This window comes from Dendrobates tinctorius, unplaced genomic scaffold (assembly GCF_039654945.1).
Source record: "Dendrobates tinctorius isolate UK_male_01 unplaced genomic scaffold, ASM3965494v1 ptg000107l, whole genome shotgun sequence".
Taxonomy (NCBI): Eukaryota; Metazoa; Chordata; class Amphibia; order Anura; family Dendrobatidae; genus Dendrobates; species Dendrobates tinctorius.
The window spans coordinates 24,238,399-24,263,462 of record NW_027361775.1 but is presented as its reverse complement, the minus strand read 5'-3'; the positions used below and the strand labels follow the sequence as shown (position 1 = coordinate 24,263,462).

Here is a 25,064-nt window from a genome sequence, read left to right as displayed (position 1 = left end):
GACCCACCTCTCACGGCGACGAAAATGGCGCAAATTCACTGCCCTTCCGCTGCTGCCGACTAAGGGCTCCAGCCCCGTGGATTTTTTGCCGCCGGAGCCCTCCCAGGCCCCCACTGATGATCCTCTTCAGCTTCCCAGCTCAGGTATGTGAGGGGGGGGCCCTCGAAATAGGATGGTGCAGGCACCCTAGCTTCATCTAACCTCTTCAGGGGGTGAGGAGAGGGACCGTCCGCCACCTTGCACCGCAGTCTACGCATTGGTGGAGCAATGGGGGCCACACGGACTATTCTTGTGCCTCTGTACAGCCCACGGTTTCAATACCTTGGGGTGGTCAGGGCTAAGTCCGGCACTGTGTCCCACGACGCAGGAGAGGCTACATGGAGGCGACACTCGCACGTGCTCGCCCGTTGTTGGTTTGGGGAAATCGGACCCTTCCAATAGGATCCGTTGCCCCTGTCTAATCTTCATGGAAAAAAGAAAAAAAGTCTGGTGAAAAAAGCCAGACGTGTGCCTCCAATGGACACTAAGCAAAAAACTGATTTCTGCCCACAATCGGGGCGAGGGTGTATACGGCGGAGGAGGAGCTAACTTTTTTTTCACTTAGTGTCAGCCTCCAAGCAGCAGAAGCATACACCCACAGTATCTGTGTCCCCCAATGAGGCGAAGGAGAAAGGGGCTATCAGGATTATTCTCGCTTGACCCTCTATGATCTTCCTTGGCACTGGATGAATCAATACTGGAGGAAAAGAATAGAATAGGTCAAAGTTGTTTACCTTCATGTTCTGCCTGCTTGTGAACAAGTCTATGCTTGGAAGGTCAGACACATCTACAATTTGCTGGAATACTATATGATTCAGGGCCCATTCTCCTCGTCTCAGTTGATTTCGACTTAGGAAGTCTGCCCTATTGTTTTTCTTTCTTTTTATGTGCAATGCTATTAAAACCCCTTCACCACCCAGCCTATTTTGACCTTTCGAACCTGGCCATTTTTTGCAATTCTGACCAGTGTCCCTTTAAGAGGTAATAACTCAGGAACGCTTCAACGGATCCTAGTGATTCTGAGAATGTTTTTTCGTGACATATTGGGCTTCATGTTAGTGGTAAATTTAGGTCAATGAAAAAATCGTGGGACTCGTCCAAGTTTCTCGCAAGTCTGACCCCGGCCTAAATAGTATACTGTATGGTAGCTCCATCTATTCGTTCTTCTGATACAGCACACGCTACTATAACCGTGAGGATGGGTTTCGGTTTCATCTCATTGGCCACAAGCTGCAGCTTCTTCCTTTTTTCTACAGTGTAGTCCTGCAAGGTTAGGTAGCTTAGCTCCGAAAATAAGTGCATGATATGTAACTGTGCAGCCCTCTAGGGGGCTCTCTACACGAAACCTCCAAACCCAGATCGGACATAATAAAAGAGCACCAGAGCTACAAGCCTATGTATTTATCTCACATCCTGATGAAATGACAAGTACGACTATACAATTTTATTACAGATTTGAATCCTTTTGGAATGCGTTTAGACATATAAGAAAAATCACTAATGACAGCTTTTAAATAAAATTCTAGATAAGCATCAAGTCTTCTCTAGGTGCCCATACATCTTAGATGTTGCTGGTTCTGCCATTTCCTTTATAACTGTATGGGTGGTTGTTCAGTATTTTGATCCTGTGATACCTCTGCCTTATATCATGGAGGCTTACTGCATCGTGCAGTACATTAGTGTTGTGAACTGGTATTGGAAAGTACAGCTGCTTTTTACCTGTGATAACCAGTTTTTCGCTCCTCCATCATCATTACCTGTTAGGGGCGACTCCTGAGACTCCCATTCACATTAGTTGGTTGCCCAGTTTGGTACACTTTAAAGTCTTTGGAGACCTTAAAGGCCTGTGTTATAAGACGACTTTTTGTAGTGCAAATGAAGCAATGGAAAGATGCATTGGGCAGACAGGTTTATTATAGAAAACACCTTTGTTTTTGTACAGTATAAGGCTTTGAGACCATTTGTGTTAGATGTAAGTTTCACCAGGCAGACATGATACATATGCTTTGGCTTTTCCCTAAGTTCACAAGACATTGGGAGGAACTGGCCAATATAATTAATTCCATTTCCCATCTCTTACTTTGTTACTTTACCCACTCTCAGTATGTGGATAACATCCCCAGCACCAGAACCACTTAAGGTGGTTGTGGGTCGTCTACTCTACTGCTAGAAAATTCATAACCCAAGATGGCTTACAAAAGAATCCATGTACATTACAGGAGAGCCTTGGTAAACTCAAGAGGCGTTTAACACTTGAAAACAGTATTTATAGAGATAAGCGCTGGGGTAAACATTTTTGGACTTTTATAGGACTCTAGGCTTGATAGGTCTTGACTGACCCCATCCCAATATGACTAGATTTAATCATCTTTGAGCTGGTGCAAGTGAGGTCTTACCCTGGTTCCATACTTTAATGTTTCGTTGTTTGGAATTATTTATGAACCAGTAAATCATTTTTTCTACACTTGGGATTTTCAATTTGCTCTTGGTTTCCATGGTAGACTATGGGGTCTTCATGTACAATTCTGTCGTGTTACTGGTGTATATTGAAGCTTGGTGCACCAACACATCCCAACCCCGGAAAGGAATTAGAACCCTACAACTTTTTGATATTATGGACTACTCCAACAAAATTCTCCTGAGCCAGAAGAAAGTACCATAATAGTAGTGGTCCCCAAACACTATTGAAAAATGGCCCCCCTTCAGTTGACTCCAACCCTACCATCTCCCATTGCTAATTGGTTAAATATACAAAACGTTTTATATAAAAATTGTGAAAACACATTTACAGTCAAACGTCTGCATAAAATCCACACCCATGTATTTCATAGTTAACCCAGTGCTCATTTTAATATAAAATAAACCAGCTTACATCTTCACAGTAAATATAGGCTATGTACAGACGCATGTAGAAAGCTTCATTCTAAGCTGGCTACATACAGAACTATGGTTGCCTGAACCATTTTAATTATTTTCAGTGCATTTCATAACGAAAACGCATATATTTTTACCTTTAGTAGTAGGAATAAATACAATAGAACAAGAATATTTTTTCAAACAGTTAAAAAAAAAAATATATCTAAATCAGTCCTGAATTGGTTTGTGCTAAAAAAAAAAAAAAAATCTAAAACAAGAGATGGAAAATAAAAAGGCAAAATATACCATATTTTCAGTCAAGAGAAAAAAAAAGTAGGGATTGAGCCTGCCACAGGCAGGGAATGAGAAGCAGCGCAGAGCCCCACAATGTGGGGTTTAGCTGAGGTGCTCATTATTTAGCCCTTCACGGTAATCTTGTTATCTGCTGCAGCAAACATAGAGTAGAAACGAGTATTCTCATTGGAAAGCAAGGCAGACGGTGTGTCAAATTCCATAACCTGTAATCAATAAAAACAAATTTAGTGATATAAAAAAATGAAGACGTACACCGATATCATTATTACAATTTTTAAAAAGTGTTATGTGCAAGTTTTTTAATGAGTAAAAATGCAAAATGCTTGTAAAAACAAGCAACCTTGCTATTCACTTAATACAAATCTGGTCTCTAAGGCAAGGAAAGCAGCGCTTACAAGCTTTTTACTATAGAGCTTGCAAGCACTGGTCTGAAGGCTGACCTCTGCGCTGCTCTAATGCTGCAGTTCTAGTCAGCAGCACGACAATGCCACCAGCCTGAACTGTCTAAAAAGTAGGAGCATACAGTTTCTCAGTAAGCAGGCAGAGGGGTGAGTGGTGCGCTCCTGAAGCCACATAATTCAGCCAGTACACTTTTTTTTTAGTATAATGTACTGTGTGGATTTGTGCTCTTTGGAAGTCGGTAGCGTACACGCAGGTGATGTGATCTGGTCCAAAGAAGTGAAGTTTATTAATGTTTCATAAACTTCAGGAGGAAGCCAAACAAGAACACAGCCTTGTCTCGGTAAAAAGATAAACAAAAGAAATCAGTCCATAAAAAGCAAAGATGGGTTCACCCGTTTACCATTAGGTCCATACAAATCTGCAAAGGATCACAAGTCTTTCCACCTTCAATCGCAGATAACGCAGCTCAGCCGCCTTTTAAATAAACTGCACAGCCTAGATTGGAGATATTGGACCAGCCAGTCCCACCCAGCTCCTCTAGCTGCTCCTAAAACACAGACCCAGAAACCCAGTACCTTTTTAAAAACATCGCAGTAACCTAATGTTGCTGGAGCCTGCCCTACGTGCTTCACATCACTGAGGCTAACCACCTAAATGAAACATACCTCCCCACCCAGGACCTGTCCAGCTGCATCCTTACAGTACCTACAACTTTTGTCTCTGCCGCTTTCAATTATTTCAGAATAAAAAAAATAGTAGCATCTGAAATCAAACAGCTTGTAAGCTTCTGAGAATGGCTGATAATTATTCAATAATAGTATTATTGAATAATTCATTATATTGTGATTACTCTGCAGCCTGGCTCAAAAAAACAACTTAATTTCCAAATAGTCTTAGTCCGAATGCAAACAAACGTATATCAGTAACAATATGGACCATGATTCCCAGTCAGATCACAGGTCTACAGACCTGGACTCAACAGCCTTGTAGGTTGCTTGATTGGTGAAACCGGCCTTATAGAAACCAATTACTTGCACTGGGTATTTATGTGCTCTTTAGAAAGGCTGTGTGAAAATAGTATCAAAATGCTTGGACAATCAGACCAAAGACAGCAAGATACAATTATGTACAGCACTTTCGGAACTAAATAAAGGTAGGCGTGGGTTTGGGTGGGAGCTGAATACACAAAACCAAATGGTATTTTTAAACAAGATAGCTCACAAGGTCATGTAGTAACATGTTTAATAATTATTGAATATTTTATTATATCCAGGTTAGGACAATGTATGAAAACAATCTGTTCTAAGTAAACAGACACACAAAAAATGAACGACAGTAGAAAGTTGAATAATAAAAACCTCAATGCTAGATTATTCTCACTAACCTGTCCTTGTGCTAGCACCATAATACGGTCACAACCAAGCACAGTGTTGAGACGGTGAGCGATGGTCAACATTGTGCAGTCTGAAAATGCCTCCCTTATGGTTTCCTGGATTAAAAGGTCTGTCTCTGCGTCCATGGCTGCTGTGGCTTCATCAAGGATGAGAATCTAAAACAGAGCATAAACAATCAGCATTAAGGTAAATTTAAAGCCTTGCAAAAAGCTAACTCTTATTTAATTTGCAACACGACCAGCATAAAATGCAGTGAAACAATGCATTAAAAGGTGGCCCAAGTTTGGAAACAATCTATACTTCTCCACAGAAGTGGCTTCTTTAGCAGAATCCTAATTCTGATGGACTCCACGCTTGCTCAGTAAAGATTGCAGGCTATACACAACTTCATAATCATTTTTATTTTTAGCTGTTCCCATGCATAAAAAAAAAATATGCAACTTTGTGATAGGTCTTAAATATTTTGATAATTGTTTTATATCTTCAGCTCTAATTAGAAGTTTTCAACTTTCTCCTAAAATACATTAAGCAGGTTACTAAAAAGTAGGAACATAAAGTGTGATTGCGAGATTCAAATGTACAGGGTTTATTTGTCTGTTAACTTATAAAAGCATGGGTCAGCAATGGAGCATTGATATGAAACAAGACTTATTTGCAAAGGTTTTTGGTCAAGATGCATTGGCCTAATAAAAATCACTCTGCAACAAAAATGTGTAAAGACACCTCTATAAAGAATTTATATTTTTATCCCCAATAGGGATAGTGATGATAATGTTGGTAAAGCGCTGTGGAATCTGACGACACCATATAAGAAAGCATAATAAATTATAAAGGGAGTTTATCAACAGGTTTTTGCCATCTAATATGAGAGCAAGAAAATGGAGAAACAGAGACCTTGATTTCAGTTTCAGCAGTGTGTCACTTACTGTAGTAAACCTGCTGCCATAAAGTCCTCCATATTCATAAGCGCTGCATAACATCGCCTCCACCACTGATTGGCAGCTTTCTGCCTATGCACAGTGTACAGAGGAATATGGCCTTCAGTAGTGGAAGCGGGTTATACAGTACTCAGAATTCAGAGAACTGGTAGATCTCCCATCCCTAACCCACCTCTTCAACCTATCACTAACGTCCGGTACCTTCCCTTCTGCTTTCAAACATACCACAATTACGCCTATTCTTAAAAAGCCAACCCTCGACCCAACCGCTATGTCCAGCTATCGCCCAATATCGTTGCTCCCATTCGCTTCCAAACTCCTGGAACAGCACGTTCATGCTGAACTTTCCTCCCACCTATCATCTAACTTGCTCTTTGACAATCTACAATCTGGTTTCTGCCCCCCATCACTCCACTGAGACAGCCCTGACCAAAATTACTAACGACCTACTTACAGACAAATCAAATGGACAATACTCTATACTCCTGATTCTAGACCTGTCATCTGCATTCGACACAGTTGACCACTGCCTCCTACTACAGATCCTCTCCTCCTTTGGCATCAAAGGCCTTGCCCTATCCTGGATCTCCTCATACCTTTCCAACCGCACATTCAGCATCTCCCACTCCCACACCACCTCCTCATCCCACCCTCTCTCTGTTGGAGTCCCCCAAGGCTCTGTTTTAGGACCCCTACTCTTCTCAATCTATACACTTGGTCTGGGGCAACTCAAAGTCCCACGGATTCCACTACCACCTTTATGCTGATGAAACTCCGATCTACCTCTCTGGCCAAGACGTCACCTCTCTGCTGTCCAGAATCCCAGAGTGTATCAGCCATATCCTCCTTCTCCTCTCGCTTCCTCAAGCTCAATGCGGACAAATCTGAACTCATCATCTTTCCTCCATCTCACAGATCTTCCTTAACCGACCTAGCGATAACAATTAATGACATCACACTTTCCCCAGTACCGGAAGTTCGCTGCCTCGGAGTAACCTTTGACTCTGCCCTGTCCTTCAAACCGCACATCCAAACTCTTTCTACCTCCTGTCGCCTCCAGAATCCGTCCTTTCCTCAACCCTCAATCTACTAAAATGCTTGTGCATGCCCTCATCATCTCCCGCCTCGACTACTGCAACATCCTTTTCTGTGGTCTCCCTGCTAACATCCTTGCACCTCTCCAGTCCATCCTTAACTCTGCCGCCTGACTAATTCCTCTCTCTCCTCGCTACTCCTCTGCAAATCTCTTCACTGGCTCCCATTCCCTCAGCGTATCCAGTTCAAATTACTAATACTGACCTACAAGGCCATTTATAACCTGTCTCCCCCATATGTCTCTGAACTCATCTCCCGATACCTTCCCTCACGTAATCTCCCATCCTCTCAAGACCTCCTCCTCTCCTCCACACTTATTCGCTCCTCACCCAACCGCCTCCAAGACTTCTCCCGAATAGCCCCTTTTCTCTGGAATTCTTTGCCCCAACAAGTCCGACTAGCAACCACATTTGGATCCTTCAGACGGAACCTGAAAACCCACCTCTTCAGGAAAGACTACAGCCTGTAATAACCCCGCTACCTCCTTCTCTCTCACAACTACCGGTGATATCACCTCAACCAACATCGGAACTTCTGCATCCCACCAACCTACTGTCTCCTTCCCCACCATCCTGTAGCATGTAAGCCCGAAAGGGCAAGGTCCTCTCTCCCCTCTGTATCAGTCTGTCATTGTTAGCTTGTTTACTGTAAGTGATATCTGTAATTTTATATGTAACTCCTTCTCATGTACAGCACGATGGAATCAATGGTGCTATATAAATAAATAATAATCTGCAGCAGATAAAACAGACATTTTATCAAAGCTGCATAAAGCAACCTAGTAAGTGATAGATTGCTGAAATCAGCATCTCTGCACTTACATCATGTTGCTTTCTGGTGGCCTAGCAAAAACCTGGTGCAGATTTAAGCAGACTCCATATGCACATACAATGTGAGAATTGAGCAATTCATATATACCACATGTCTACGTTTAATGTGGAGCCGCTGCATTGAGAGACCCGACTTATTCCTCCCGACAGCATCCGGATTTCAGTCAAAGGCATGGCCGGCGTGGCGTCAGTCACCATTAGTACACAGCACTGACTGACCGCGAGCTCCATGCTGATAACTGCTAAGCTGGATGTCAGTCAGTGCTAGGGTGTGGCTATATATTGAACAGTGACTGAAGCCGCGCTTCTATGACTGAAAGCCAGATGGTGTCTGGAGGAACAACCTTTTCTCGTTCGCCTTATTGGGGGACACAGAGACCATGGGTGTATGCTTTGCTGCCACTAGGAGGCTGACACTATGCACAAAAAAATGTTAGCTCCTCCTCCGCAGTATACACCCCACCAATTTCCCCAGTTTAGCTTAGTGTCAGTAGGAGGTGGACACGGGTCTTTCATTAGACCCATATCTACCTCGTCGTGCGTCGTTCCTTTACAGGTTCTACGGAGGGATACAGAGTGAAAAGTCACATCTGTACTCCCACATGGAGTCTGCGAGTACGGCGTGTACTGCCACCCCGTATCCTTGCAGTTCCCCGCGGCAGGACCAGCCAGACGGACGCCGACACCAAGACGTGCCAGCGACTCCAGGGGTCCATGTCGTCAGTCTCCCTCCCACTCGCCTACCAGAGCCTGTCGGTTGGATGAGACGCAGGACTTCTTCAGACCCAGGTAACGGATCGGGGATGGGCGAGTATAGATTTTTATTACCTGGCTGCTCATTCCCGGCGGACAGGGGGCCTCTTCAATGGCACAGGGATGCGGGCGCTCGCAGTCGCCCTACATCTATAGGCACACCATGCTCTTTTTTGCTGGCCCCGCATTCCCCCCCCCCCTTTCTGGGGACAGGGAGCACAGGGCCTTTTTCCTTTCCTCCCCTTGAGAGCGGCTTGCTGCGTCCCCTTCTTCCGACCTCCACGTCGACCCCCTGCTGATAGGCGGCCGCCGCAACTAATTTAGGCCCCGGCTTCACTTCGGGCCTACCGCTGCGTCACGGCCACGCCCCCCGCCCCTTTCTTCTAAGCGGGCTTCTCTCCCGCTCTTCCCAGGCCCTCCCACCGCCTGTCCTTCACCTGCCCAGCCTGCTATTGGCTAGAGGGCGGTGAATTTTAACCCTGCAATGTGCTCCGCCCTCCCTCCTCTCCTGGACGCACGCTCTCTCACAGGCAGGCGCCATTTTACCAGCCTGTTAGCCGGACACCAGCTCGTCACCTGATCATCTTCTGCCAGCTGGTTTTTTCGTTCAGGAGGGTCTATCGGCCGGATTTCGCTCTGACCTGCATCCACTGACAGGTCGCAGAGCATCGCTTCTGGGGACACCGGACCGTGAGTAGCTCTGCACTGCAGACTGACCCTTCTCCGCCCTCTGTCCCCCAACCTTCCGGCATTACCTCAGCTTTTCACTATGTCTACCTCTAAGTCTGATCGTACCCGCTCTACTGCCCCCCCCTGCACTTTAGTCAAGTTCTTTGCATGTTCTTCGTGCAATTGCAAACTTCCAACAGGCCAGTCCACTCCCCTCTGCCTGGATTGTAGCAACCCAATTCAGCCTGACGCCGTCCAGGAGCCATCTACGGCTCCAGGTGAGAGTGAACCCCCCATGCCTGGCTGGGCCTCCTCGCTATCTCAATCAGTGGCAGACCTCACCAAGGTGTCTCAGTCCCTGGTGGCCACTCTTGATAAGTTGCCCCTGGACTCTTCAGCAGGGCCAAACAGGTCCCAAATTGTTCCATCTGAGTCAGCCAGCGTTAGTCGCAAAAGACCCAGGCAAGATGCCCAGCCGGATTCCTCTCCTCGTCCCATCTCACCGCATAGCCCTTCTCAGCAGCCTCCCTCTCGGGCCTCCTCTCCCGAGTCAGGTGAAGCGCTTTCGGACAGGTCATCTGAGGGGATTTTAGAGCTGGATTCAGACCAGGATGCAAACATGAAGGTCACAGTGCAGAACCTCATTGCAGCGATCCATCATACTTTCGATATTGCTGACTCCCCTGCGAAATCCTCAGATCAGGAGGTTTCGTTCAGACGGGCAGAAACTCCCTCCAGGGTTTTTCCCTTTCCATTCCGAGTTTGGGAAGATTTTTACCAAGGAAAGAGAGGATCCGACCAGACGCTTTCAAAGAGGAAAACGTCTAGGCGTACTCTACCCATTTGCTAAGGAGCTCACGGACAACTGGTCGGCCTCTCCCTCGGTGGATCCGCCTGTGTCCAGGCTTTCCAATAACACGGTTCTCCCGCTTTCAGGCGTGGCGTCCCTAAAGGATTCTAATGACAGGATTATAGAATCCCTGGCGAAGTCTGCCTTTGAAGCGGCTTCAGCGGCTGTGTGCCCAATCTTTGCTTCATCCTGGGCAGCAAAGGCCATAGTCACGTGGGCAGACAACCTTCGTCAAGGCGTCTTAGATAAGGCGCAACCGGAGCGTTTGGCCGATCTCGCCAATCAGATCTCCCATGCTGGGGACTATCTTCTTTCCGCTTCCTTGGATGCCGCATCCTGTGCAGTTCAGGCGTCAAGCAACGTAGTTGCAATTCGACGAACAGTTTGGCTAAAGGCCTGGCAAGCGGACTTGTCTTCTAAAAAGTCCCTCACTAACCTGCCTTTTCAGGGGGTGCGCCTCTTTGGGTCCCAATTGGACCAGATTATTAAGGACGCCACCGGAGGCACGAGTTCCCTTCTCCCTCAGTCCAATCCTCGCAGACCTCCACTAAGGCGTCAGTTTCGACCCTTTCGGACTTTCCCCCGTTTCAATACGGCGGACAACTCCTCCAGCCAACAGAGACCGCAGGCTCGCCAGGAGAGAAAGAAAGTTTCCTTCAGACGCACTCCTTCCTGGAGATCCCACTCTTCCCAGGGCAGACCGTCCACATCTGGACGGTCTACTTCAGCATGACTATCGTCGGACACGCGAGGCGCCTTTCCAATTGGGAGGCCGACTTCCTTCCTTCAGGGACGTTTGGCTGGCCTCCGTAGAGGACGCTTGGGTCAGGGAGGTCGTATCCTCAGGATACAAGATACAGTTCGTCTCTCTCCCACGGGATCGTTTCTTCGAATCCCAGCCTCCAAAGGATCCAGCCTTGGTCCCGGGGTTCTCTACGACTATCGCCTCTCTCCTCAGACAGCACCACTACCAGCTCGTCGCACGGCCCTTCGGTCTTGCCACCGCTCCCAGACTCTTCACGAAGATCGTGGCTGCGTTGATGGCTTTGTTGAGAGTCAGAGGTCTCGTTCTTTTCCCGTACCAAAACGATATTCTGATCAGGGCTCCCTCATTTCAACAGGCTCACCAAAGTTTGTCAATCGTCCTGGACACTCTTTCCGATTTCGGGTGGATCGTCAACAGGAAAAAGTCCTGTCTGGTTCCTACCCAACGCCTGGTCTTTCTAGGCCTTCTGTTCGACACTCGTCGGTCAAGGGTCTTTCTCCCACAAGAGAAGATTCTCTCTCTGCAGCAGGAAGTATGATCGCTGCAGATCTCACGATTCCCGTCCCTCCGTACAGCCAAAAGGGTCCTGGGAAAGATGGTGGCGGCGATAGAGGCAGTTCCCTTTGCCCAATTTCACGCCAGACCTCTCCAGCAGGCCATTCTGTCGAAGTGGAACAGGTCGCCTCGGTCCCTGGATCGCCCGGTTCCTCCTCCTTACTGGATCAAGCGGTCCCTCAACTGGTGGTTGTCGTCACCTCTCATTCTATCGGGTCGATTGTTCCTTCCCATTCGCTGGCAGATAGTAACCACAGATGCCAGTCTCCTCGGTTGGGGTGCAGTGTTCCGCAACCACACTGTTCAGGGTCGATGGTCGGATCGGGAATCAGTACCGATCAACATTCTGGAGATTCGAGCTATCCATCTTGCTCTCGTTCACTGGGAAAGGCTCCTCAAGGGACTGCCGGTACGGATTCAGACAGACATCGCCACAGCGGTGGCATATGTCTACCGCCAAGGGGGAACACGGAGTGTCTCAGCCCTGGCGGAGGGGTCCAAGATTCTTCGTTGGGCGGAGATTTCCGTTCCGTCAATTTCCGCGGTGCACATTCCCGGCGTAGACAACTGGGCCGACGATTTTCTCAGCCGCAAGGGTCTCGCGGCGGGAGCGTGGTCCCTCCATCCGGAGGTGTTTCATCTGCTCTGCCTTCGGTGGGGAACCCCGGATGTAGACCTCATGGCGTCTTGCCTCAACAGGAAAGTCCCACAATTCGTGTCCAGGTCTCGGGACCCTCTGGCAGTGGGCGCCGACGCCCTGGCCATTCCTTGGTCCCAGTTCGACCTTCCCTACCTGTTCCCTCCTCTGCCTCTTCTTCCCAACCTGTTGAAAAAGATCAAGGCAGAAGGAATTCCAGTCATTCTCATCGCCCCGAATTGGCCCAGAAGGTCTTGGTTCGCGGACATTGTCAACCTTCTCGCGGACGCCCCCTGGAAGCTTCCAGACAGGGCAGATCTGCTGTCTCAAGGCCCGATTTGCCACCCCAATTCTCGGCCGCTCAATTTAACGGCGTGGCTGTTGAGACCGAGGTTCTGAAACGGGCAGGATTTTCCGACCAGGTAGTTCAGACCATGATCCGAGCCAGAAAGCCATCATCTTCCAAGATCTACTACCGTACTTGGAAGGCCTATTTCACTTGGTGTGAGACCAATGACATCGCGCCCATGTCCTTTTCGCTCCCTTCAGTCCTAGCGTTTCTTCAGGCAGGATTGGATGCGGGCCTTGCCCTCAGTTCCCTGAAGGGTCAAGTTTCGGCGCTGTCCATTCTATTTCAGAAAACATTGGCTTCCCGTCCTCAGGTTAAGACCTTTCTTCAGGGCGTGGCTCACACGGTTCCGCCGTACCGGGCGCCCGTGGATCCATGGGATCTTAATCTGGTTCTTGAGGTTCTGCAAGGTCCTCCCTTTGAACCCCTCAGGGATATTTCCCTTTCTCTCCTTTCTTGGAAGGTAGCCTTTCTGGTGGCCATCACCTCCGTCCGGCGCGTCTCGGAATTGGCAGCTCTTTCGTGCCGCTCCCCTTTTCTGCTGCTCCACCAGGATAAGGTAGTTCTGCGGCCTCCGCCCTCTTTCCTGCCGAAGGTGGTGTCCTCGTTTCACCTCAATGAGGATATCGTGCTACCATCCTTTTGTCCGTATCCAACTCATCCCCGAGAGCGGTCCTTGAACAAGCTGGACCTGGTTAGGGCGATAAGAGTCTGTCTCGGACGACTTCCTTGCGAAAGACAGAGTCTCTTTTCATTATCCCTGATGGGGCGCGGAAAGGTCACTCGGCGTCAAAGGCAACTATTGCTCGCTGGATCAGATCGGCAATTTTGGAAGCCTACCGAGTTAAGCGTCGCGGAGCCCCTCCGGGGATCAGGGCCCACTCTACTCGGGCAGTGGGTGCCTCCTGGGCGGTGCGCCACAGAGCTTCCGCGCTGCAGCTTTGCAAAGCTGCAACATGGTCATCGGTTCACACGTTTGTGAAATTCTACAGAGTCCACACCTACGCTTCGGCGGACGCCAGCCTAGGTAGACGGATTCTGCAGGCCGCGGTGGTGAGTCCGCTGGCCTGATGGAAGTTTGTTTCCCACCCCAGGGACTGCTTTGGGACGTCCCATGGTCTCTGTGTCCCCCAATAAGGCGAACGAGAAAACAGGATTTTTTGGGTTGCTTACCGTAAAATCTGTTTCTCAGAGCCTTCATTGGGGGACACAGCACCCTCCCATGTTTTACAACTCCTGTTCTTATGGTTGTCGGTTGGTTACAGTTGAGTTGTCTGTTCTGTTTTCATTCTGTTTTGTTACTTCTCCTACTGCTTTCTCACTAACTGAGGAAATTGGTGCCGGTCGGTGGGGTGTATACTGCGGAGGAGGAGCTAACATTTTTTTTGGGCATAGTGTCAGCCTCCTAGTGGCAGCAAAGCATACACCCATGGTCTCTGTGTCCCCCAATGAAGGCTCAGAGAAACAGATTTTACGGTAAGCAACCCAAAAAATCCTGTTTTTAAGAAGGCCAGGAAAAAGAAAAGGCAAGACTATCTTCTAAAATATATAATTCACAAGCACAACATCCGGCTCTAGCTCTTCCTCAAACGAGCAGGAAAAACTTTTAAAAAGGATTATACAGTATTTTAGATATGGAATTTCTAAGTAAGTACACCAGACACATCAGGTTCAAGAATTTTTTTTTAACAAAGAGATCCTAATAGAATAAAAATCATTACACTAAGCAGAAGACTTTCAGCCTCAGATATAAATTCATGCAACTTTTCAGATGTCTCTTCAGATATTGACAGCTTCGATTATAAATTAAAAGGCATTGTCCAACACAGATCAGTCCAACAGGTTTTTTGTAATTACAGTAAGCCTAGATATGCCTTCTTTTGCATAAGCCCTGTAATAACATTCTGATATACTGAGCAGCTGACTTACCTTACATCTACGTAATAAAGCTCGCGCTATGCACATTAACTGGCGTTCTCCCACTGAGAAATTCTCTCCATTCTCTAAAACTTCAGTTTCAAGCTTGAGAGGTAGTTGGGCGACCTAGCACAAAGAAACCAATATGTTGCAGAAATTAAAGGGACTTGGTCATTGGATTTGTGCTGCTCGATCCACAGGCTGCATAACCCAGACCTGATTTCAGCGACGTGTGCTTTCTTTCAAAAACTAAGGCGTCTCAGAATAAACAAAGTTTGAAAGCTGGCCAGAGACTGTCTCCTGGCTGACTAGTCTGGCGCTGCCCCTGGCTCCAGTTGACAGCTCCAGTGCAGATATTAACTTACACATTCCTTCATGTGCGTCCTTTCCAGTGCATCCCAAATCTGCTCCTCCGAGTATTGGTTAAAAGGATCCAAGTTGGAGCTAGGGATTTAAAGTAATGAGTATTATAATTTTGCTACAGAAATAGGAGATCTGGTTTGCAGATAAACATTCTGTAGAGAGAAAGTAACTCTTAGCATAAACTAGTGGAACAGTCGTATGTATCTATAGTACCTTTAAACCAGCCCATACATTGACTATAAAAGACAACATGCATGTTACCACTCCTCACAACACCTTGGCACTATACATAAGCCGCAAATAAAGTTTGGCTAACCACTGACTGCTAGTTCTCCTCAATGCTAGAAGTATTAATGACGTTTATGGGACCTAGATTCTTGTAAATGTGCTTACCGGACAGTGCCACTGAACAAGACAGGCTCCTGGGGAATAATGGATAGCTTGCTGCGCAGATCTGCTAAGCCAATGTCACTAATATTTACACCATCTATTTTTATGCAGCCATTAGAAAGCTCCACAAGTCGGAAAAGTGCCATGCCGAGAGAGCTCTTTCCTATGGGGCAACATAAGGTTTAATAGTCAAAATATAATAAGTCACCATGGAACCACACAATGTCATTTCTTCAAGTATGCAACACATTTCTCTCACCTGACCCAGTCCTCCCCACAATTCCAACCTTCTCTTTTGGTTTGATGGTAAAAGACACTTTCTTCAGTACCAAGGGTAGGTTTTCTCTATATCTCATTCCTGCAGTTTCAAAAATGATCTCTCCCTCTTGGGGCCAATCTGCAGGGGGAGCCTTGTTCTTAATTCTGGCAGGAGCTTCAAGGGCCAACGTCTAAATGGAAAACAATAATTGTATGTGAATATTGAGCATCTGAAAACGCTTATTCATACACAATTCTGATCGACCTGACCTGGCGATCATATAAAGATCCCACAAAACGCCCCTAACAAAAAACACACAGAATTCTCACAAGATGAAAAAAATGGGTCACTTGGTTGGGATCCAAGCTTAAATAAAATAAACTTAATAAATGTGTCATGTCCTCAAAAGTTTAAACTATATAGTACAGTTGTGGCCAAAAGTATTGACACCCCTGCAATTCTGTCAGATAATACTCAGTTTCTTCCTGAAAATGATTGCAAACACAAATTCTTTGGTATTATGTTCATTTAATTTGTCTTAAAATGAAAAAACACAAAAGAGAATGAAGCAAAAAGCAAACCATTGATCATTTCACACAACTCCAAAAATGGGCCAGACAAAAGTATTGGCACCCTCAGCCTAATACTTGGTTGCACAACCTTTAGCCAAAATAACTGCGACCAACCGCTTCCGGTAACCATCCATGAGCTTCCTACAATGCTCTGCTGGAATTTTAGACCATTCTTCTTTGGCAAACTGCTCCAGGTCCCTGATATTAGAAGGGTGCCTTCTCCAAACTCCCATTTTTAGATCTCTCCACAGGTGTTCTATGGGATTCAGGTCTGGACTCACTTTTTCTTTTTTTCTCCTGTAAACTCTATGTTGATGCCTTTGCCCAAAAAGCTCTACTTTTGTCTCATCCGACCAGAGAACATTCTTCCAAAACGTTTTAGGCTTTTTCAGGTAAGTTTTGGCAAACTCCAGCCTGGCTTTTTTGTGTCTCGGGGTAAGAAGTGGGGTCTTCATGGGTCTCCTACCATACAGTCCCTTTTCATTCAGACGCCGACGGATAGTACGGGTTGACACTGTTGTACCCTCGGACTGCAGGGCAGCTTGAACTTGTTTGGATGTTAGTCGAGGTTCTTTATCCAACATCCGCACAATCTTGCATTGAAATCTCTTGTCAATTTTTCTTTTCCGTCCACATCTAGGGAGGTTAGCCACAGTGCCATGGGCTTTAAACTTCTTGATGACACTGCGCACGGTAGACACAGGAACATTCTTGGTCTTTGGAGATGGACTTGTAGCCTTGAGATTGCTCATGTTTCCTCACAATTTGGTTTCTCAAGTCCTCAGACAGTTATTTGGTTTTCTTCCTTTTCGCCATGCTCAATGTGGTACACACAAGGACACAGGACAGAGGTTGTCAACTTTAATCCATGTCAACTGGCTGCAAGTGTGATTTAGTTATTGCCAACACCTGTTAGGTGCCACAGGTAAGTTACAAGTGCTGTTAATTACACAAATTAGAGAAGCATCACATGATTTTTCGAACAGTGCCAATACTTTTGTCCACCCTCTTTTTTATGTTTGGTATGGAATTATATCCAATTTGGCTTTAGGACAATTCTTTTTGTGTTTTTTCATTTAAGACAAATTAAATGAAGATAATAATACAAAAGAATTTGTGTTTGCAATCATTTTCAGGAAGAAACTGAGTATTATCTGACAGAATTGCAGGGGTGTCAATACTTTTGGCCACAACTGTATATAGCTGATATATCTCTTATTCCTGAGCACTTTTTTCTTAGCATGCAGAGAATTCATAGACAAGTCAGAACAGCTCCAGCAGTGTGATCTCGTGACACATACAATATATCAGAATGTCACGCTCTTGTTTTCCCAGCAGCACTGCGACCAGATCAAGAAGAAAAGGAACATTCACATAGTGGAAGCAGAGAACTTCCAGGAGTCACCGAGGTGACGTTACAGTCCTGTATACACATAAGTACTGCAAACCCGGCTTGGTTTCCTGAGATAATGTGAATCTCACAAGAGCAATCTGCAGGAGCTGCTATAACATGGGTCCTTGGACTGTGTCAGAGCAGCTCCAGTTCATGCCCCATTGACACTGGGTGGCTTGGAGAGCAAAAAAAATAAAATGTGCAGAGGAATCAGGGAATCACCAGTTGTGAAAGATACAGTCAGCTTTAGGATCTCGAAGACATGACAGATCCTCTTAACACAATACTGAAAATCTGTTACAGAAAGCACAAAAAGTAGTTATAAAGATGAACACATGTGCCTAGAACATGTGATGCAAAAATCACTGTGATATTGGTGACCTATGAGTAAAATAAGTAATCAATATCAGAACGGTGGGGGTCTTGCACGCAGCAACCGCTACCACCAAAGCCAATAGCTGATCGATGGAGGTGTCAGATCTTCACCAATCTGATATTGCTGATAGGTCATCAATATCTAAGTAGCGGACAAACACTTTTTAAACACTGACGCTTACCTTGATGTAATGACTGATGCGTTCCACTGATGTGAATCGAGCTTCTGTTTCTGATGCAAGTCGGACAGTAAACTGGAAAAGTCCTGTCAACTGGAATTTAAATAAGAACAATAAAGCTAAAAACTGATGCATTACAAAAAAAAAAAATTTGCAAAATCTTCACAAACGCACAAAGAAAGATATACTACGACTCTGTAATTGAAAATAGATGGGGTAAATGCGTGTACCCTATCTGGGATATTTATGACATCCCCAGAGAATGAAACAAAGACGTGCAAAATCGCAGCCACGTCTCTATTCCTGACAGCCTGTGATATGGCCCTTTTATCAAGATAGCTGTGGGTCCCAGAGGTGGGATCTGCAACTTCCAGGCATATATGTCATATCCTGTCTATAGTGACAGACAGCAACTTCGGCATGATTATGTATTCACAATGGTGCTTGCTAAGTAAAGTCTTGACATGACTTAAAGAGGTTGTCCGGTCTAAAACTACAAGCTAAATAGAGTGACTGCGGACATGCATACTCCCGGCTACATTTTGACTAGATGGGCACGGACACACTTAATGCAAGTGTATTGAGCGATGCCGGAAACAATCTAATCGGAATGTGGCCTGGCGTATTGCATACTTGAGGTCACATGACTAGCACTTTAGGCGCCGGGAAAATCTTGATAGAGCGCAGTGAGCGTGATAGGGATAACAGGATTTTTGGGTTGCTTACCGTAAAATTTGTTTCTCGGAGCCTTCATTGGGGGACACAGGAACCATGGGTGTATGCTGCTGCCACTAGGAGGCGGACACTATGCAAATAAAAAAAGTTACCTCCTTCTCCGCAGTATACACCCCACCGACAGGAAGATATCCAGTAAGTGAGAAAGCAGTAGGAGAAACAACAGAATAGAGAACAGACAACTCAACTGTAACCATAAGACACAGAACAAATAACAGGAGTTGTAAAACATGGGAGGGTGCTGTGTCCCCCAATGAAGGCTCTGAGAAACAGATTTTACAGTAAGCAACCCAAAAATCCTGTTTTCTCCATCGGTTCATTGGGGGACACAGGAACCATGGGACGTCCCAAAGCAGTCCCTGGGGAGGGAAAAGTAAACTTCCATTAGGTCGGCAAACTCACCACCGCTGCCTGCAAGATCCTTCTGCCTAGGCTGGCATCTGCCGAAGCGTAGGTGTGGACCCTGTAGAATTTCGCAAACGTGTGGACGGAAGACCAGTTTGCAGCCTTGAAAAGCTGCAGCGTGGAAACCCTGTGGTGCACCACCCAGGAGGCGCCCACTGTCTGGGTGGAGTGAGCCTTAACCCCAGGAGGGGCACTCTGTTATTGACCCGGTAAGTCTCCAAGATTGCCGATCTGATCCAGCGAGCAATAGTCGGCAGGCCTTTTCGCGCCCCATCTGGAATGATGAAAAAAAACGGGAGTCTGGCTACCGGAACAAAGCAATTCTAGCCAAATAGACCCACGTTGCCCTGACCAGGTCTAGCTTGTTCAAGGAGCTTTCCCGGGGATGAATTGGAGCCGGGCAAAAGGAAGGTAGAACGATACCTTCATTTAGGTGGAAAGCAGACACCACCTTGGGAAGGAAGGAAGACGGAGGCCGCAGGACCACCTTATCCTGGTGAATCACCAAGAAAGGAGGGCGACAAGACAGGGCCGCCAACTCCGAGACGCGCCGGATGGAAGTGATGGCCACGAAAAAGGCCACTTCCCAAGAGAGAAAGGATAGGGAAACTTCCTTGAGAGGCTCAAAGGGGGGAACCTTGTGGGGCGTCTAGGACTAGATTGAGATCCCAGGGATCCACGGGAGCCCGATACGGCGGTGCTGCGTGAGCTGCCCCCTGCAGAAAAGTTTTGACCTGCGGACGAGAGGATAACGTCTTCTGGAAGAGAATGGAAAACAACGATAATTGGCTCTTTAGAAAACTAAGGGCAAGACCAGCGTGCAGGCCCACCTGGAGGAAAGCCAGAACAGAAGGGAGCGAAAAAAGACATAGGCAGGATGTGATTGGATTCGCAATAACCAAAACAGGCCTTCCACGTTCGATAGTATAATCTGGAAGACGATGGCTTCCTAGCCCGGATCACGGTGTGAATAACCCGATCTGAAAAACCCGACCCCTTCAGAACCACGATCTCAACGGCCACGGCTTGAGCGACCGAGAATTGGCATGGTAGATCGGACCGAGGCAGCAGATCTGATCTGTGTGGCAGCCTCCAGGGAGCGTCCGCGAGAAGGTTGACGTTGTCCTCGAACCAAGACCTTCTGGGCCAATCCGACACGATGAGGATGACTGACACCCCTTCTGCCTTGAACTTCTTTAACCGCTTGGGGAGACGAGGAAGGGGAGGGAACAGATAGGGAAGCGTGAACTGTGACCAAAGAATAGTCAGAGCATCGGCGCCCACTGCGAGAGGATCGCGGGCCCTGGAAACGAACCGTGGAATTTTCTTGTTCAGACGGGACGCCATGAGGTCCACATCCGGGGTCCCCCCATCGAAGGCAAATTTGATGGAAGACCTCCTGATGCAGGGACCATTCCGCTGCCGCGAAGCCCTCGCGGCTGAGAAAGTCGGCGGCCCCGTTGTCCACGCCGGGAATGTGTACCGCGGATATCGTTGGAACTGACACCTCAGCCCAATGAAGGATTTGGAGACTTCGGCCAATGCCAAAGAACTCCGAGCTCCTCCCTGGTGGTTGACGTATGCCACTGCTACGGCCTTGTCCGTCTGGATCCGAATTGGTCGACCCTTGAGCAGTTTGCCCCAATGAAGTAGGGACAGAAAATTTGCCCGTATTCCTAGGACGTTGATCGGCAGAGCAGCCTCCTGCGCCGACCAACAACCCTGGACGGTCAGATGGCGAAACACCGCGCCCCAGCCAAGAAGACTGGCGTCCGTCGACCCTACTTGCCAGTGTACCGGAAGGAAGGACCGGCCCTGGAGATGACAGCCACCAATTGAGGGACGGTTTGACCCGAAACGAGAGTCGAATTGGACGATCCAGGGAGAAGGCAGACCTGTTCCCTTGCGACAGAATGGCCTGCTGAAGCGGTCTTGAGTGGATTTGGGTGAAAGGAATCGCTTCCGACGTCGCCACCATACTCCCTAGGACCCTCATGGCTGATTGGAGGGAAGTGAGCTGGGGGCCCTGAAGCGAGCGAACATCCCGCCGAAGAGTTACTCTCTTTTCCTCGGGGAGGAAGACCTGTCATCCTTTCCTGACAGGTGTCGAAAAGTATGCCTAGAAACACAAGATGTTGTGTTGGAACAAGGCAGGACTTTTTCCTGTTGATGATCCACCCGAATCGGTAAAGGGTGTCAAGGACGATGGACAGACTTTCGTGAGTCTGGGGCAAGTGCGGAGCTTTGATGAGGGTATCGTCGATGTACGGAAAGAGCACGAGACCTCTGATCCTCCAGATTGCCATTAACGCTGCCATGATTTTTGTAAAAAACCCTGGGAGCGTGGAGAGACCAAACGGCAGGGCGACAAACTGGAAATGCTCCTGATGTATCGCGAAGCCCAGGACTTTCTGATGTCCCGGGAAGATGGGGACATGTAGATAGGCGTCCTGAATGTCTATGGAGCCCAGGAATTCCTGCGCCTCCTGAACGAAGGGACTCCATCATGAAATGTCGCACTGACCCTTTTGTTCAGTAATTTTAGATCCAGAATGGACCGAATAGTACCCCCTTTTTTTTTTTCGGCACTACAAACAGGTTTGAGTAGAAACCTGTGAAGCGTTCTTTTTCTGGTATGGGAACAATCACCCTTGAACTGAGGAGAGAGGCGATGAATGTAAAGAAACCCGGGACCAAAGCGGGGTCTCCAGGGGGTCGGGATTCAAAGAATCGATCCCGAGGGCGGGAAACGAATTCTATCTTGTATCCTGAGGATACCACTTCCCTGACCCCAGCTTCTTCCACCGAGGCGAGCCAAACGTCCCTGAATGCAAGAAGGCGGCCGCCCAACTGGGGGGATGCACCGCAACGGGGTTTGGACTGGGGGAGAGGCTTGGGCCCCCAGTGGCGTCCTTAATAATCTTGTCCAGCCTGGCGCCGAAGAGGCGCGATCCCTGAAAAGGTAGGCTGGTCAGGGACCTTTTTGATGATAAGTCCACCTGCCAGGCCTTAAGCCAAACTGAGCGCCGAATGTAACAACATTGCTAGATGCACAAGACGCGGCATCCAGGGAGGCAGAGGCCAAATACTCGCTTGCGTGAGAAATCTAGTTGGGGAGCTTTACCAGCTGCTCTGGCTGGGCTCCAGACAGAATGCCTTCGCAGAGATCCTTAGCCTATTTTGCAGTGGCCTTTGAAACCCAAGTGGAAGCAAAGGCCAGACTTAGAGCAGATGCAGCCGCTTCGAAAGCAGACTTTGCAAGAGATTCTATAATTCTGTCATTAGAATCTTGCAAAGATGCTACACCGGAAATCGTAAGGACCGTGTTGTTAGATTGTCTAGAGGTCGATGGGTCCACGGAGGGAGAAGCTAACCAGTCGGCGGTGAGCTACGGAGAAAAAGGATATAACACGCCAAGGCGCTTTCCTCTTTGAAAGCACCTGGTCAGATCCTACCTTTCCCTGGTCTGAATCTTCTGGAACTCAGAATGGGGAGCGAAGACCTTGGAAGGTAGTTTAGACCATCTGAACGAAACCCCCTGATCTGCGGGTTCTGTAGGAGTGTCTTTGATGTCGAAGGTCTGGTTGATCGCTCCAATGAGGCTCTGGACCATATCCCTCATGTCAGCGATTTGGCCGAATACAGCTCCAAAGCATCCTCAGAGGGCACATCCGAGAAACCCTGGCAAAGGAGAGGAGGACCGGGAAGAAGGAGGTCCCAGGGGGCGAGATGGAACGGGAAGAGGATTCAGACCAGTGTTCCTGTCTTTGCGACTAATGTTGGCAGGCTCAGGTGGAGCTTCTTGTGACCTGCTGTTTCCTGCGGATGTCTGCAGGGGCAATTTATCAAGTACAGCCACCAGGGTCTCAGACACTCTGGTGAGATCCGCCACAGATTGTGACAGAGAGGAAGCCCACCCTGGCATAGGGGTCTCACTCTCACTTGGGTCAACCGGGGGGCTCCTGGGTGGTGGGTTCAATGGGGTTGCTGCAGTCCTGACCGAGGGGAGAGGACTGACCTGATTGAAATTTGCGTTTACAAGATGAACATGCAAAGGACTTAGAATTAGGCATGATGAACAACACCACTAAGCTGTGCCAGGAGGATAGGGAATAGGGGAGGTATGAGTCTGCAGTGCAGAGCTACTCACGGCAGATGTCCTGTAGGTGACTGCCAGGCTCTAGAGGCTGCGCAGATCAAAGGGGCAGGCAGACAGGTCCCACAGAAGGAATCAGCTCCAGGATATATTTGAGGAGAGTGGGCGGCAAAGAACCAGAAAGCCGGCTCTCAGGGCTGGGAGGAGTGGGCGGAGCAAGGCTCACACACCCGGAGGAGGAAGATGCTGACGACGTCATCCTGCACTGAGGGAGGGAACAGGAGGCGGAGCCAGGCGCCAGGAAAGATGGGCGGGAGGGGGCGGAGTTAAACCTAGGGTCTGGAGGAGCAATATGGCTGCGGCTCCAGCACGCAGTGGAGTGCTGAGTAGTGGGCGGAGCCACGCACCGCACCAGGAAGAGAGACGGGCGGGAGAAAAGCCCGCCCGGAAGGGCAGAGGAAGGGGGCGGAGCCAACGCTATAACTAGGCCCGATATGGAGCCAGGGCCTAAATTACAGGCGGCATCCGCCGAAGCAGGGGGGAAGTGACACCGGGGCCACTGAAGCGGCGCCAAATGCCTCCACAGCGACGGAGAGCTTCCTGCGACATCGCAAAAAAACGTGCCAGCAGGAAAAAAAAGGGGAGGCCCCGAGTGAAGAGGCCCCAGAACTCCTGAGGGACCCTGGATCCCGTGCCCCATGGAGCGGCACCGACCTCCAACGCTGCAAAAACAAGGTATGCCCGGGAAATAAGGGGGGTGATAGTCTCAAAATGCTTTTTTTTTTTCCCCCTCCTCTCTTCTGGCGGCGACTCCAGCCGCCATGTTCTTCGGTCTTCCATTCTTCTTTCTGGGCTGGGGAAGGAAGAACATACCTTCTAATACCTTGAAGGTCGGACGTCCGGGATCCGCTTGAGGGACCTCCGTGGGACGTCCACGTCTCCTCACACTGACAGGCTCTGGTGGGCGAGTGGGTAGGGGGACGAAAGGCAGGACTGGATCCGGGCCGCCTGAACACTCTTCTGTGTTAGGGCTCTTGGTCCTGCCAGCTTGACGTATGAGGATACGGGGTGGCAGTACACGCCGTACTCAGTCTCTCTTTGTGGGAGTACAGTTGTGACTATTCACACTGTATCCCTCCGGAAACCTGAAAGGGAACGACGCACACTGCGGTAGATAAGGGTCTAATGAAAGACCCGTGTCGACCTCCTACTGACACTAAGCTAAACTGGATATCTTACTTCCTGTCGGTGGGGTGTATACTGCAGAGGAGGAGCCAACTTTTTTATTTGCATAGTGTCAGCCTCCTAGTGGCAGCAGCATACACCCATGGTTCCTGTGTCCCCCAATGAAGCGATGGAGAAATGAAGATTTAGAATTCTGCAGTCACGTAGAGTGACTGCAGACTTTTAGTTGAATACCGGACAACCCCTGTAAACATGACTATTCAAAGATACAGCCTGCCCGTTATGAAATATATCAAATTAAAGCAAAATACTGCAACACAATTATGAAATGTCTGAACAATGGAAAATCATTGCTCACATAGTGACATGGGGGGAAATCTGTCATGCAGTCATAAAGCTGAACAAACTAGTCTTTTTTTTTCCAAGGTGCCAGTAGTAGAATATAAATGGCCTGTCTAGAATAGGAGAATATCACAATACAAATCCAATGAAATAATTCCTTCACTAACCTGTACTGCGTACGACATTGCAAGTCCGGCGTATGCTGGAGAGATTTCCCCATGCATTAACACAATCATGAGGCCCGTGGTAGTGATGAGAGATATACTGATTATATCCAGACGAATGGCCAACCAGCGCATAGCACAGTTAAACAGATAGAAGGGGGCCTGGTTATTGTCCAACAACTCCTGATACCTGAAAAGTAATCAGAAAAATGTAAGAGAACCAAAGCTAGGGTGAGACGAG

At 47.9% G+C, this 25,064-nt stretch overlaps 1 protein-coding gene across 1 annotated transcript in view; it reads right to left on the bottom strand.

Annotated features, from left to right (window-relative positions):
- Positions 1 to 1,931: 1,931 nt before the first annotated feature.
- Positions 1,932 to 25,064, bottom strand: part of ABCC5 (ATP binding cassette subfamily C member 5) — a 169,083-nt gene continuing 145,950 nt past the window's right edge. Inside the window, exons 23-30 of the mRNA XM_073589272.1 lie at positions 24,827 to 25,013; positions 17,900 to 17,989; positions 15,378 to 15,567; positions 15,122 to 15,281; positions 14,731 to 14,809; positions 14,378 to 14,491; positions 4,997 to 5,161; positions 1,932 to 3,413 (exon numbers count right to left, since the gene is read on the bottom strand). Coding sequence (XP_073445373.1) covers positions 3,312 to 3,413; positions 4,997 to 5,161; positions 14,378 to 14,491; positions 14,731 to 14,809; positions 15,122 to 15,281; positions 15,378 to 15,567; positions 17,900 to 17,989; positions 24,827 to 25,013 — 1,087 coding nt within the window. The 3' untranslated portion in view covers positions 1,932 to 3,311. The remainder of the gene's footprint in view (positions 3,414 to 4,996; positions 5,162 to 14,377; positions 14,492 to 14,730; positions 14,810 to 15,121; positions 15,282 to 15,377; positions 15,568 to 17,899; positions 17,990 to 24,826; positions 25,014 to 25,064) is intronic.